The 15,638-nt window shown below is 43.1% G+C and overlaps 1 protein-coding gene and 1 non-coding gene across 2 annotated transcripts in view; both read right to left on the bottom strand.

The window, feature by feature from the left end:
• The window catches only part of Mthfd1l (methylenetetrahydrofolate dehydrogenase (NADP+ dependent) 1 like), a 192,652-nt gene that overhangs the window by 125,484 nt on the left and 51,530 nt on the right, over positions 1–15,638 (bottom strand). Inside the window, exons 12-16 of the mRNA XM_015996812.3 lie at positions 8,980–9,116; positions 7,055–7,101; positions 4,524–4,631; positions 3,411–3,485; positions 1,282–1,384 (exon numbers count right to left, since the gene is read on the bottom strand). Coding sequence (XP_015852298.1) covers positions 1,282–1,384; positions 3,411–3,485; positions 4,524–4,631; positions 7,055–7,101; positions 8,980–9,116 — 470 coding nt within the window. The remainder of the gene's footprint in view (positions 1–1,281; positions 1,385–3,410; positions 3,486–4,523; positions 4,632–7,054; positions 7,102–8,979; positions 9,117–15,638) is intronic.
• On the bottom strand, positions 9,747–9,853 carry LOC121823313 (U6 spliceosomal RNA). The gene has a single exon (XR_006064723.1). It is a non-coding gene; the product is annotated as a U6 spliceosomal RNA (small nuclear RNA).

The following is a 15,638-nucleotide window of genomic DNA, read 5'->3' as shown; positions in this document are numbered from 1 at the left end:
TTTCAGGCTTTTAAGCAGCACAGTTCAGCTGAGAGCCATTGGGATGAGGACACAGACACTTCCAGTCTGAGGAAACAGGACCAGCTGAGGAATTGGCAAGGTGAGATAGCTGTGGCTTGTTCTGTCTCTCTGATCTACCAGCATGGACCCCAATAACTGGCCTCGGGTTTGATTTTATTAATAAGAATTTTTAAGATTCCTGCTACAGTGGCTCAGCAGTTAAGGGCACTTATTGCTCTTGCAGAGGACCCAGCTCTGGCTCTTAGTACCCACTTGGCCAGCGGGTAACTCCAGTTCCAGATCTGACATCCTCTTCTTGTGTTCATGAGCACTGTACATGAATGGTATTCACGCATACACACAGGCAAAACGAAAGATTATAAAAGAATGTAGGCTTTAGGGCCAATTCATGTCTTTTGTTATTCCATGTCCCTCCCCACTGAGATCCTGAATGTAACAAAGAATAATGCAAAGTATATTTCTTTTTTTAAAAAAAAGTAGAGGAACAAACCAGGCTTGGGGGAAGAGAACTCACCAGGACCAAGAGAGGTCCTGCCTTAAAAACATTTTTAAATGCAGGTTTAGGAAGAGAAGATTTCCCGTACCTATTTGGTGTAATAACCCCCCATAAACTCATAGGGAGTGGCACTATGGGGAGGTCGGCTTTGTTGGAGTGGGTGTAGCCTGGTTGGAGGAAGAGTGTCACTGTGTGTGTGTGGGGGGGGGGGCTTTGAGGGCTCCTTTGCTCAAGCTATGCTCAGTGTGATACACAGTTGCTTCTGTTGTCTGCGGACTGAGATGTAGACCTCCCAGCTCCTTCTCCAGCACCATGTCTGCCTGCATGCCGCCATGCCACCTACCATGACAACAATGGACTGAACCTCTGAACTGTAAGCGAGCCACCCCAATGAAATGTTTTCCTTTATGAGAGCTGCCGTGGTCATGGTGTCTCTTCACAGCAATAGAAACCCTGACCAAGACATTTGGAGCAGGTGGTGTTACTTTGTAGTGTTTTAGCTTTGCGCATGCTTGAAGAGAACTCTCTCACTGAGCTCCAACCACAGGCCTTCACTTTGGAAGAGGAGGGAGTGAACGGAAGGAATTGAGTTTAGAGAGAGGTGTTAGGAAAGGGCGGTAACCGAAGGTGAGAGAGAGTATAAAGCTCAGATTAGGCAGCTGTGTGTGTAAGACTGAGTGTTTATGAATTGAACTTAAGAGATGGCGCTCAAACACATCCTCCCAGTCTGGCCCCGCGCGCCTCCTGGTTTCCCCAGTACCTACCTCTTTGCCATGTGATGGTAGAGGGGTCAATGTTGAGGCGGGCGAACTTCCTCACTTCCTCCTCTGTCAGCGTGCTTGGATCAGTCTTATTGATCCCCAGTCTCTAATTGGGGAGAAATCCCATAAGAACAAGAAGGGACGAGGAGCCAGACCCAAACAAAAGCCATCCCCTATGGCGTTATTCCCATACTTAGTAAAGTCCTTGCAAAAAAGAAAACCTGGAGTGAACTGTGGGTTAGGTGAAATCATATCAGCATATGTTTTCTACAAGTGGAAGATAGTGGGGATCTGTGGATACCCTAAAATGATGCTCTGAAAATGGGGTTCACTCAGCAGCACACAGTGAACACATGTACTTCTCCTGCAAGGCTGGTGTCACCCACTGGTGATCCTGACTACTTAGGGTCATTCACTTAGAATATGAATGACCCACTGTCACCATGGATGCTTTACTTCATTGGCCTTTTTCCTTTCCTTTTTTCTTTTTGATTTTTCAAGACAGGGTTTTGAGACTGTGTAGCCTTGGCTGTCCTGGAACTCACGCTGTAGACCAGGCTGGCCTCCCACGCAGAGATCCTCCTGCCTCTGCCTCCCGAGTGCCGGGATTAAAGGCGTGCACCGCTACCACCTGGCTTCATTGGCGTTTTCAAATGCATATCCTGAGTGAAGTGCCTAAGTTTCAAAGGAATAATTTTCTGCTTCACTTGGAAAAAGGAATTAAAAATTTTAAGTTGGGTGTGGTGGTACATTCATGCAATCCCAGGGCTTAGGAGACAGAGAGGCAGGAGGATCAGGAGTTTGCGGCTGAGCCACATGAGATGCTGTCTCAAATAAATAAATAAAGTCAAAGCAACACAAAGCTTTAATGGATTTAATTCTGTAAAGAAAATATCCTAAAAACCGGCTCTAGAAATATACTTAATGCCAACTAATGGTTATAAATTATATCATAAAGGTGCTTTTTGTTTCTTATTTCTTTAAAAAAAAATGACTAATAGGACAGAAGCAGCTAATAGCACCAGGAAACATATGGGAAGGAATTAAGATGGCTTTTTCAAATACAAAGGTTAGTACTGATCGTCCTGAAAAAAACAAAAACAAACAAACAAAAAACAAAAACAAAAACCCAATCCAAAACAAACAAACCTGAGCGATGGATAGCCAAGGCTCTCTCCCTGTTCTTTAAAACCTTTACAAGTAGGAAGACGTTTCCCTTCAGAAGGGGAAGGCTGCAATACAACCTGCTGTGTGAGCTAACTAGGGCGCTCCCAGGTTAGAAGGCACACCTCCCACCTCACACATGAGGAAACGGAGCCCTAAAACAGTGGATCATTTGGGCTGGGGACACGGCTCAGCAGGCCAAGTGCTTAATGCCAAATCCAACAACTCAGTCCCTGGAGGAACCCCACGTGGAAGGAGAGAAATGACTTCTGTAAGCTGTCCTCTGACCTCCACCCATACACACAAAATAAGCAGAACAAAATATAAACAAGTTTTCTTAAACTATATGATCTTTAAAAGGAAAAAATAAGTTATCACTTCCCCCACTTCTTTGGTGTAGGGATTCATCTGTGGACTTCCCTGTGTATGATATTCTGAGTTAACACTATAAAGCAGTGCTTCTCAACCTGTGGGTCTCGACCCCTTTGGGGGGGTTAACGTATCAGATATGCTGCATATCAGATATTTACATTATGATTCACAACAGTAGCAAAATTATAGTTATGAAGTAGCAAAGAAAATACTTGTATGGCTGGGAGTCACCACAACATGAGGAAATGTATTCAAGGGTTTGCAGCATTAGGAAGGTTGGGAACCAAGATCTGGAATTTAATAGCCAAAGGAGTATCTGAAAAGCCAAGTCAAGTCAAGTTTCTAGAATGTTCTTTGTCTTTTTTTAAAAAAGATTTATTTATTTATTTTATGTGCATTGGTGTTTTTCCTGCATATGTCTGTGTGAGGATGCCAGAACCCCTGGAACTGGAGTTACAGACAGCTGTGAGCTGCCATGTGGGTACTGGGAATTGAACCCGGGTCCTCTGGAGGAGGAGCCAGGACTCTCAACTGCTGGGCCATCTCTCTAGCCCAAATGTTCTCTTCTTAAAAACCACTACTAACTGGAAACTTACTTTCAGCCGAGAAAGTTGAATTTCTGAAAATGCTCTGACTCCGTTCACTAAGGGAACAAGCCGATTGTACAGCGCCTAAGGGAAGAAAACGATGCACCAGAGCTTCAGGCTCGGCCATGAAGCCATTACATTTATAACCAAACAGACTCTATCGATACTTGAGGGCTGATAGAAACGATCTAGGTTTAAATTCTGTCCTTTTAATAAAACTTAGTAAAATGGAAAGGATGCACACTACAGAGAATTTGCATAAGCCTATCTGGTCTGTACCCTTACAACTTATCAAATAGTTATCTGAACTCTGTTTGAAAGATTCACTAGGGGATTATTATCATTGAAAACCTCAGAACCCTTATGGCAAATCATGCCAGGAAGTAACTCTCTCACCTGCGACCTCTGCCTGTGAGGAATAAACTCCCAGAGTTCAGTCGCTTTCAGCTGTGAGTTGGTTTAACAGCTGTGAGCTCTGAGCTGGACTTCACGCCTATGACGGCAGAAAGGGCCTCTGAGCTCTTTCACACTGCATGGTTGCTGCATGTAATTTCAGTCTTCCAAATGGCTGGCTGTGGGTTGGGGATTTAGCTCAGTGGTAGAGCGCTTGCCTAGCAAGCACAAGGCCCTGGGTTTGATCCTCAGCTCAAAAAAAAAAAACCAAACTTAATTACAAATGGTTGGCTGTGGCTATCACTTAATGGTCCAGCTCTTGTACAGCATGCATAAAGCCCTGGGTTCAAGTCCCAGTACTGGAAGCCCGAACTCCCCCTCCCCCAAAAGTTCAATCCCCTTTAGAATGGACCAATGTGTCTATGACCATAGTGAAAACAAATGATGTACCAAAGACCTTTAAAACTTAAAAAGACTCATCTCAAGTAACATTTGGTCTAATCAGTATACCACAATTCTGCCAGCTGCTCTGCAGTGATCATCAACCCTCTTGAGAACCTGATTGACAGCTAGCTCTCCTCCTCTGGAAGTGAGGATATGGATAAAATTCACCAAATGTTGAATACAATTTCAGAACAGATGGGCTGTAAAAGTCTTTCATGAAATCTTCAAGGACGCAGGAACCCCCGGGTAAAAGCCCCAAGATGGCTAACAAGGGCCACCTCTCACCTTGTCTGTCTGAGTACTCTCATGTAAAATTCTTGTGTCGATGGCCGCAGCCAGCAAGTTATTGGCAGCAGTGATGGCGTGGATGTCCCCAGTCAGGTGAAGATTGAACTAGAAAGGAAATGTCACATCTTTCTGTTTGTATCACACAGATAAGGCAGTTTTCAAGGATTGGCTGAGTTAATAAATGGTATGCTAATTATCTGTTTTTATCAAGAGCCAAGACAAGAGGGCCGGCATTAGAAAATCAAGGTCAAGGCCTTCCACTTGATGTTAAAGAACTCTTGAGGTTATCACAGATTCCTCCATCCTCAGGTTAAAGACGACACATTTTAATGGGCTTAATGACTAGTTTCTTCATTTCTAATTATTATTTGTACCACTTCATTATTTAGGAAACTGTACTATATCAAATACACTTGGGAATGAAACAAGACTTTGATAGGAAAAATGAAGAGAAAAATTACTGAAAGCTAGTTTTCTATTAACACATGATTACTGTCTACAGAATCAACACACTCATAACTTGAAAACTTTAATTCTTAAAGTTAATTTATTCAAGTTTTACTTATTATCATGTATGTATATGGTGGAGGGAGGGGTGTGGGCAAGGCATGCTCGTGGAGGTCAGAGAACAACTTCATGGAGCTGGTCTCCTTCCACTTTTACTTGGGTTCTGAGCTTGAATCAGGTTCTAGGCTCGACTGGCCAGTGCCTTTAAATGCTAAGCCATCTATCTTGTGGGCCCTTGCAAACCTTCAAGGAAAAGTTATTATGGGTTTCACATCTCTAAGCTCCAAATCTGAAATCCAAAGAGCTTCAAAAATCTGTAACATTTCGAATACCCACATGAAGACACAAGTGGAAAATTCCATCCTACATTTTGTTTGTGACTGAAATTATTAACATTACTACACAAAAACCCAGTGTAATCCTATTACTATCTTTTCAAGATCCTCCAATGGCTGACTATGACCCTTCAAGTCAAACCTAACCTCTTGGCTATGAACAGAAGGCTGGCTCATTCATGCCTACTCCTCTGCCTCAGCTTCCTTGGTTTGCATGCCCTGGCCCTGCATTCTGGTCAAGTTCAGTGACATCCTGTGGTTCCTGAACAGGCAAAGCCTTTTCTGTCTCAGGGCTCTCCTTATAGAGTTTCTCTGACTACAAATGCCTTACCTCATTTTTCACAAGACTGGCACTCTTCAATCTAATGCCTTGAATTCCTTGGCCCATCTAGAACTCATTCTAACGTTACTCCACAAACCCTTGAGTCTCTGATGCCTGTGTATGGAATCTGGTCAATCAATACCCACTACATGGCAGGCATTGTGCCACAAGCTGTGGATACAGATGGAGCAGACACACAGTTTGTCCCAGCTTCAAGGGGCAACCTGCCTGCCTCTGTGTGGGGTAAGGCAGCACCCCTACACCGAGCCATGGCGTTGAAGACCCATGCAGATGAGCAGATGAGTACTATTGCTGTCTGTATTTGCTAGTTAAACCTCAACCTGCTGCCCTGGCATGTTTCTTGTTCTTCATCCTAACTTGGCCTTCAGGCCTTAGATTCTCCTACCTTGTGAAGGAGAATGAGGGGACTTTTGGAGTGAAGCAGAATCTTGAGGCCATAACTCAGGCAGAGAACTAAGGACAGAGGAAGGGTAGAACATTCCATGCATGGGAAAAGTCTTAGAATCGAGAGAAAACAGCGTACCAGTACAGCTCAGTGGTTACGTGCATGCTCAGCGTTCACGAGACCCTACACCCCAGCACCCACTTGGAAAACAGGACAGGCACCTCCAAGGAACTTGATAAGGAGGGGTCGGTCACACAGACTACAAAATAGAAGCAAAGGCCTGCTCTGATCTCTCAGGCCACACAGAAGTGACAGGTAATAGGAAGGATAGTGTCCTTCTCAGACAAGAGCTTAGGGGGATTTCAGGACCGATCCTCGAGGCTGATGCTGAGAGAGAGCAGGGCTGAGGCGAACAAGTCCTCGCGAGACATGGGGATAAGGGAAGCGAGATGAAGGAAGCGTTCTTGGAGAAATAAGCATCAATGCCTCGACTCCTTTGGCCCATTTTCTATGAGATGATTTTATTTGTGGCCTCAATCAGTCGAACAAATCATTCATCTCTTTCTGAATTTGGCAGTCTAAGAGACGAATGATAGAACCCAGAACAACACTGTCTTAGCTAAAATGGGCTTGAGTCCACATAGGCTTGGGGACACAGAATCCTTTTGGAATTTAGAAAGGCAGTATGGTGTGTGTGCTCATGTGTGTGCGTGCCTACACATACATACACACACATACATATATACATATACATACATACACACATACATATTCATACACACATATATTTTTATAATTTATTCATAAAAGACTCCAATCAGGGACTAGGTTAGCATCCATTTGCTATAGGAGAATATATGTGCATTAGTGGACCGTGAATATTTACGCCAGGCAGCACACATGTATCTGTATGTAGCCGCCAGTGTCAGGTGTTCAGGTGAGCATCTTATGGCCTTACCTCCTCCATGGGGATGACCTGGGCATATCCACCACCTGCAGCTCCTCCTAGACAAGACAGCAGGTACAGTGAGGTGAGTCCCCAGACTTAGTTACAGGACACACACAGACCTAAGGACACTACTCATACTCAATGGGGCAGCCTGCTAAGGCCCGGAGGTTCTGTCCACACAAACAGAAATTAAACAAAAACAGTGCACTGTATCCAATGATGCCATTTTGGCCTTCTGTTTCTTTGTTTAAAAAGGAAAGTTGACATAGGCCTACAATTACCCCTCCTAGGGAAACGGAGAGGAGTATCACGGATTCAAGGCCTGCTGGACAACAGAGTGAGTTCAAGGCCAGCCTGGGCAACTTAGCAACATCCTGCTTTCAAAAAAAATTTTTTTTTGGAAAAAAGGGTTGGGTTATAGGTCAGTGGTCGAGTATTGCTGTAGTTTGCATGAGACCCTAAGTTCAGTTCCTAGCACCACACACACAAAACATCTGAAACCAAACAAAAAACATCCCCAAAGGTAAATACAATATAGCAAATATCAGTACTATAAAACACGTATTTGAGGATATGAGATCATTTTATTAAATTCATCTTAGGGTCTATGTGGTTATTTTAATCTAAATCATACATGACATAAATACAAACACCACCGCCAGGCTTGGTGGAGCACCCAGGAGGCAGAATCAGGGGCATCAAACCTGAGGCCAGCCTTGTCCGCACAGTGAGACCACCCCTCAAAAATACCCAAACCGAAATGGCTGCCCATGGGGCGGGTGCGTGTGCGTGTGTGTGTGTCTCAGTCTTGCCTGTCATGCCCAAGCTGCTGGGGTTCAATCTTCAGCACCATGACAGCCAAACAAGAACTAAACCAAAAAATACTCACCTGTGAATACCTCAGACATAAACATGATAGGCTTCAGGCAATTCATCTGATGGCTGCTTATCCCTCCCAAGATTAGCTTAGATTATTACACTGAAGATACCAGTCTCTCACAAACGTACATCATTTTTACAATCTACCCTGTTCTTCGGATGTGCTTTCCACATTATTTGAGTCTCACAGTAGCCAGATGAGCCTGGTACTAGAAGCCCTTCTACACTAAAGAGATGTGCCTCAGAGACTTTATGATTCGCCACAGAATCTTGCAGAGGTGAGAGACACCAGCCATGATTAAAAACCCTAGCTCCTCTCCTCTAAGCCTCATGTTCAATCTGCTGCATAAGGCATGGCCCTCCAGGAGGAATCGGTACTTAATGGGTTAGGAATTATTAATATTTGTAGCAGCGATATAAATAAAGTACAGTTAAAAACCACGAACTGCCAAGAACACGCAGTAATTGCAGCAATGAGGGCCGAGGAACGACCTAATGATAAATCAACAGAGCAGGAGTAATGAAGAGGAAGGTGCCAGACGTCAGCGCAGCTAAGCCAGGGAGGAATTTCCTCACAGCTCTGCACACAGCCAGTTGTCTCCTCTCCAGAGCTCCTTGGCCCTGCCCAACAACTCCCACACGCTGCAACTTGGGGCCTGACCTAAAGAGCTCATATGTGTACAGGAAGAGACCTTTCACTGCGGCCGGGATGAGGAAGCGCCAAGAAGATGGGCAGAGTTTCAAACTCACTTGGCAAAGGAGGTGGGGATGATACAGAAGACTCAGCAGGAGGCCTGAGTAACAGTGTCAAGGGACCAGCTTCCCGGGGCTCCACAGAGGAACCCCCCAACCCTGCAGCAACCTCTGCATGCCTTTACGCACTAGGAGGTTCAAGTTGGGGTGACGGCTACGTCCTGAGTGTTCAGGGGAGATAGAGGAAAGACCATGCAGCTCTTTTGCAAACATTTAGTTCCATCTTTGGGCCTCCTGTTCAGTTTGAACTTTTGCTCCCCCCATTTTGCTCTGGAAACTGGCTTTCGTTGCTAAAGAAGTACCTTTCACTCCAAAAGTGGGTCCCTGGGAAGGCTGCCTCAGACAGGCGAAGGAGTTGACGTGTAGGTGGGCGGTCAGCGCCTGTACCAGTCCAATGGTGACTGTACTCTTCCCTTCTCCAAGTGGGGTGGGCGTGATCCTGATTTGGGGGGTAGAGGGATGAATTTAATGGCATGTCCAAGACAACCTTTATAAAACCAAGCTGAGGTTTCAAATCCAAATCCGAGGACACAGGTAGTGAGCAAAACTCTCCCAGTATACTTGAGACCATAGTTTCTTGGAATGTTCCCGGCATAGCACATGGGCCATGTTTAAGCTAAATTCAGAGGTACAGAAATGAAAGGCTACATGACCAAGATGGAGAAGTTACTGGGTCATGGTGTTAATAATGTTCATTTTAGAGAATAGCACAAAAAATACTCTTTAAAATAGTTGGGACCACCAACTTGATGTGGTGTCTTTTGGGGCTATCCTGGCTTTTGCTTTCCAGAGCTATTTATGTGGGGTAGAGTGGGCAAAGGGACTTTCTGCTGAATGAGTGAGGCAGGGCCAGATTCTCAGGATTAGAAGGGATCCCCAAATCCCCACTGGCTTGCCCACATTTTCCCAGATGCTCATATCCAGGTTTGGTCCTCACCATATCCAACAGGTAGATTCAAGCTCATTACTGCCAGGTGACCTTTTGTGTGTGTGTGTGCACACACACACACATGAGTGCACATTCCCATGAGATGTTTTAATGGATATTGTATTAGATTTCAAGTTTCTTAAAAATATGGAATGCTTCACAAATTTGCACGTCATCCTTGCATAAGGCCAATGCTAATCTTCCCTGTATCATTTCAATGTTAGTGGATGTGCTGCCTAAGTGAGCAGGCCAGGTGAGATTTCTAGGAACAAGTCTCGTGTTCCAAAGGAGACGTCCGATTCCCTGTTATTGCCTCCATCTTAGGAGGGTCAGCTAATCTGGGGCCCGTGGGCTGCACACACCTCAGACTAGCCATGAAATTGGCCCAACACAAAATCATAAACTTACTTCAAGTACTGAGGTTTTAAAAAAAAAGTTTTCTTGTTTAACTAAATTATGTGCTTTGCAATTATAAATTTTGTAGAGGACAACATGGTCAAAAGTACAGGGCTTCAAAAGCTAGATGAGTAAGTCCCGAGTCCACTGCACACCCAGGAGGAAACCCCTACATGGAGGAGTTGGCTTCCCAGGACACCACACAAAGACATATTTTTTCATGCTCATAATATTGCTGTATTTTGTGATATTTCATTTCCAAGTAAGGTCCCATAGCACCGTTCTACAGCATACTTTAACCATCACTAAAATTCCTTAAATTTTCTCTTCAGTGCTTACAACCTCATTTTTTTTTATGAGTTATATGGTGTGAGTCAGGGTGTCTAGGAAACTTGGCCACAACAACTCTAATGAGAGTTTTCTAACCTACAAAATCTGGTGATGTTATCACAAGGAGGAAGGCGTGCCTTCAGATACATCTCTGTCCTCAGCTCTCTCAGAACACCCCTGTGACATGATCAGTCAGTCATTCATACAGTAAATATTTATTCAGTACTATCATGAGTCATGGACTGGGCTAGACCCTGGAACACAAAGATGATCAAGTCAGACTCTGTGTCTCCTTACCAGGACTTCTAACTGATGGGAGATACAGATAACTCAGTGATTATAGCAACTCTGATAAACACCAAGAGGAGGAAACAGGGCAGGCGTTGTATTAAAAGCATGTGGAACAAGGTTTCACTCGTTTTGGAACATCAAGGGACACTTCCTGCAGACCTCAAGTCTAAGCTGGGACATGGCTATCAGATAAATATTACCTACATGAAATGCAGAGTGAGCCGAAGACAAGGCAATGCACTCTAGGCTTTCATCTGCTTTAGTGGGTTTTCCTACTGAGGGAAAGTGTGACTACAGTCAACAGTTCAAAGCTCCGAATGGTCATCACCCAGGGCATGTAAGCATACAAGAAGTAAAGATAAGTAAAGAGCCATTGGGTACGTTTTCCTTTAAGGAACAGTCAGGAAAGGAACCAGTCAAGAAGAACATATGGAGCATGTTCATTGCTTGGAAAGAGGCTAAGGAAGACCACGTCTAGAGATGAAGAGCCACCAAGGACTGAATCAGGATGAGGACCAAGAAGAACTGATGAGCTCAGCGACAAACGGGGCCATTGCTGACCACCACACAGCAGGGACTTCTGATGAGCCAATTAGATACTACTTGATGAAATAAACCGGAAATGCTCGGGTCACAGGAAGGAGAGGGCTTATCAGGCCCCTCTCCAACTGTCTAAACAGCACGGCATCAAGGGGAGTCCAAGTGGAGATGGTTATACAAGGCTCCGTGTCAACATCACACTTTTGTAGATGCACCCTGAATCAAAGAAAGCAAAGGGCCCAAACAACCACTGTCTTGCAAAAGCCACCTATGGGTCTGAGGAGCGGCACTTTATGTCACACGGAGGATTCCATTTTCTCTCCCAAGGATATGCTGGCAGAGCTGAAGAAGACACACCCCGCGATGACCTCAAACTTGAGCCAGCCATCCAAGTCTTAATTGGAAACACAGGACTGTTCAGCTCGCTGCCAACGAACACAATACAGGAAAATCACCAAGTAGGAAGTATTTATTGGAAGCAATAAAAGGAGAGCGACAATAAAATTTTATTTCACCCCCATCTCTGCATTTGATATCAAAATTTGGTTTAAGTTTTTCCCCATATCCTTCCTGAGCTCAGATCCCAAATTGTCAAGTGGGTTTCACAAGGAGTAACTTCCAAGTGAAGTTTCCTTTTCTGTGTCTAGGAAGCCTCTTTGTTATGGAAATGGCCGGGAGTTTCTCTCACCATCTCCAAGCTGCGGTTGCCTTCCTGGTGCTGAATCTACAACATTTATCATGTGATTTTTATGACTTTTGAGATGACATTATAGTAAGAATTCTGACATGCTAATAGGAGAAGAAAAATGCCCACACTTCTTGCGTTGCTGACACCTGTCGGGGCACACATGAACAACAACAAAAGAAGTCTGGCAATGCCATGAAGCCTTTTCTTAGTACTGTTTGCTGTTATTGACAGCGGAGATTTATCACAATATTCTGTGACAACTGGAAAGAGGTCTATTCAAAAGTGAAAGAGATTTCCTATGCAGAGACAAGAGGTAAAGATTTGAAGTACATCTAAAATTGAATTGTGTCAAACAGGATCATGGGCACCAGCTACGCGTGGCCTGACCATGAACTCCCAAGTTACATGCACAAACAGCCATAAATACATAGGCATCTTTATGATTTGGAAGGTTTTAAAAGCCCGTTACTATCTAACAGTAAATGTGACAGTCCATTTGGTTGTTTTTTCCATTACAGCTGATGGAGGTGAAGAGTTCAAGGCCCTGTTGGCACTCGTTTCTTTTAATGATCGATGTCCTAGGTCGCCATTAGTACAACTTAAAGAAAACCTCACAGATGTTACTTAAGGTAGAAAGGGAAAGTCTTCCAAAGTCAGTAACAGTTGTTTCCAAATTGCACCAAAATAATGGGTTGAAACATTCAAAGAAAGAAATTTAAATCGGGTACTTAGCATTCTGAAAAAAATAAATAAATAAAACCAACACAAAGGATCTTCATTTTCCTCCAATGTGAGGAAATAAAAGTCTATATTCTCACAGCACAGAGCAATTTGGACTTTTAAAAACTGTTCTTTCCAATAAATTCACAGAAATTCTAGAATCTTCTACAGTGTAGTTGGTGCAGGACCAATTCACCAGAGCACATTCAAAAGGCTTGCAGCTGTACCCCATGTCAAGCCTTCACACAAAATTCCTTTTCACTAGTGTAACTGGGAAAAAATGTAAAACTCAAGAGCCCCTAAGAATCCTTTGGCATATTTCCCTGGGTAATTCCCAATAGTTTTCATTTTGTCAGGCAAAGCAAATACAGCCCTGTGTAGGTGTAAATATCATGTGACGGGTAGCCGATGAGAGGCAGATCATTCCCACTGAAGATGAAATCTTACAATCTGAAGAATGGTTCTTAAAAAAAGAAAAGGTTTAATCTGTCCTCCATTTGAGTTATTAAGAATGGAATTAAAAAAGAATGAAACCTCCACTCTTCCATATTTTCATCCCTTCTGTTGATATGTTTAACTCACATTTACACTTGATTCAAATGTACCATATTGGATTTTTGGCGATTTAGGTTTACTGAAAAAATGTCTTGGGTATCTGAATTCTCTAAAGCATGGGAGAGTATTTATGTTACAGAGTTCAGAGAAAAAGGCAGGACACAAAATGTTATTTATAGTGTGATCTTTAAAGTCAATAGGATGGGTATAAAGGTAAAATCCTGGGAGGAAATAGAAAAAATAATGAAATTCTGAGTAATGAGATAGTTTATTTTCTCCTTCTGACTTTTCTTTATGCTACATTTTATACACTAAGTCAATATTATTTTCTGAATAAAAAGAGCCTTTAAAAAGGGGGGGAATATTTCTCCTTTGAGGGGTCATTTGTATTCTAAAAAAGTTGCAACAAGCCATATAATAGTTGATACTATAATTTCCCTCTAGCTTTTCATCTGACTAAAAGTCAAAAAAGGGAGGTGAATTTTATGTCAAATTTTAGTTTCCATTTTTATATTACAACTGTATGTCTGACATCAATCACTCAGCTGCCAGAACTAGTTAACACACTGACAAATATATCATGTATTCCATTTGAAGGAGAATTAGCTAAGTAATTTAATTGTGCAGGATCTCTCTATGCAGCCCTGGTCGGCCTGGAACTTGTGTAGAGAAGGCTCGCCTTGAACTCATAATCCACCTGTATCTGTCTCCCCAGTACTAAGACTAAAGGTGTGTGCCACCACACCTGGCTCCTGAATTTGTTTGTTCTTATAGAATACAGTGGGGTGTGGGCTCTCTAGACGCCATAGATTTCTGCCGTGGATGTGCTCAGGGCTAAACAGTTTCACCTTCACGGGTTCTTTTTTGCTTTGTTGTATGGTTTTGAATATAGGAGAAAGGAAGACCCCTTCATTGATGTGGCTTCAAAGGTTTCTGTGAGCTGAGAGGGTTGAATGCATAGTCTCAAGAGAAAGAACAATTGTTCTTCTGCCATTTAATCTGTCTTTGAGGACTCAACTTCAATTTACATTTTTTAAAAAAAGATTTATTTATTATGTATACAGTTTTCTGTTTGCATGTATCCCTGCAGGCCAGAAGAGGGAGCCAGATCTCATTACAGATGGTTGTGAGCCACCATGGATGCTGGGAATTGAACTCAGGACCTCTGGAAGAGCAGACAGTGCTCTTAACCTCTGAGCCATCTCTCCAGCCCTCAATTTACATTTTCATTTACAACGTGGTAGGCTAGTTCCATTGAGGTCACAAGTAATCATGTCAGCAATGGGCTGATGTGGAGTAAGGTTTCACTGAGTGCAGACTGCTAGAAGCCAGCGATCAGCCATTCTGGCCATGGTATGGTCTAGTCCAGGGCTTCTTAATCCTATTTCACTTGTGAATCCTTTCAACTAAGAAATTTTTGTGTGGTCTCAGGTATGCAAATCAACCATTAATTAATAATAAATTATAAATTAAAAAACTCAATTCTGCCAGGCAGTAGTGGTGCACACCTTTAATCCCAGCACTTCGGAAGCAGAGCCAGGTAGATCTCTGTGAGTTGGAGGCCAGTTTGGTCTACAGATCGAGATCCAGGACAGGCACCAAAACTACAAAGAGAAACCCTGTCTCGAAAAACTACAAAAAAACCCAACACCTCAATTCTTTGGCATATATAATTTTACCATTTATTAAAAAGTGAATTTGCATACTAAGATGGATGTGCAATGGTTTTTACAGAAGAATTAAACCTTGGATGAATATTTAAAGGACATAAAGTATCTTCAATATTTTTTTCAGAATTGAAAGACATTTTGATTTAATAATCGTCCATGATGAGAACGCTGCTTTGCATAAATATGCCATACAAGAACGGCAGAAGCATATTTAGGAACTGATGGAAATTCTGTTCTAGTCCCAAGCCCAATTCATCGCATCATTTTGTTCTTTGGGAAGCTCAAGTCAGCAACTCAAATAGCAATTTTAAAAATCAAACACTCTAACACAATACCACCCAAAGACACACCGACTTGACCCTTACATGCGACAAATGATGGGAAGAAAATGTTAGGTATCAAAAGTCTTCATTCTCCATAATTAAACCAGTGTGTTCATAGGTACAGCTGAAAATGTGAGTTTGAGCTCACGTGTTTCAGGAATTTGAGTGGGCGGTGTGTGGTGTGATGGTAGGTAGGCCCAGTGTGAAGGGCACACGGTGTACACTCAAGACGCATGACAGAGCAAGGCTGTGTACCGCCAAAGACACGTCAGCTACGTTATGTGCTTTCTGAATTAATTTCTGATGGCTGTGCATTCAGGACCCTTTTACTGTTGTCCTCTTTTTTTTTCTCCCCCACAACCACCACATTTGATGACACGACTCCAGACTTACAAAGCTGGATCTAGCGTGTGGCTGGAGGCCAGGCCTTAATGGCTTAACTCCCACGTTGGGAACTTGATAACAATATCATCATAGCTTTTGTTTAAGACATGTCAACTCTGTTCTTAGCTCAAGGCGG

The sequence above is a fragment of the Peromyscus maniculatus genome, chromosome 16 (genome assembly GCF_049852395.1).
Source record: "Peromyscus maniculatus bairdii isolate BWxNUB_F1_BW_parent chromosome 16, HU_Pman_BW_mat_3.1, whole genome shotgun sequence".
Lineage (NCBI taxonomy): Eukaryota > Metazoa > Chordata > Mammalia > Rodentia > Cricetidae > Peromyscus > Peromyscus maniculatus.
This window is presented reverse-complemented; position numbering and strand designations above follow the sequence as displayed.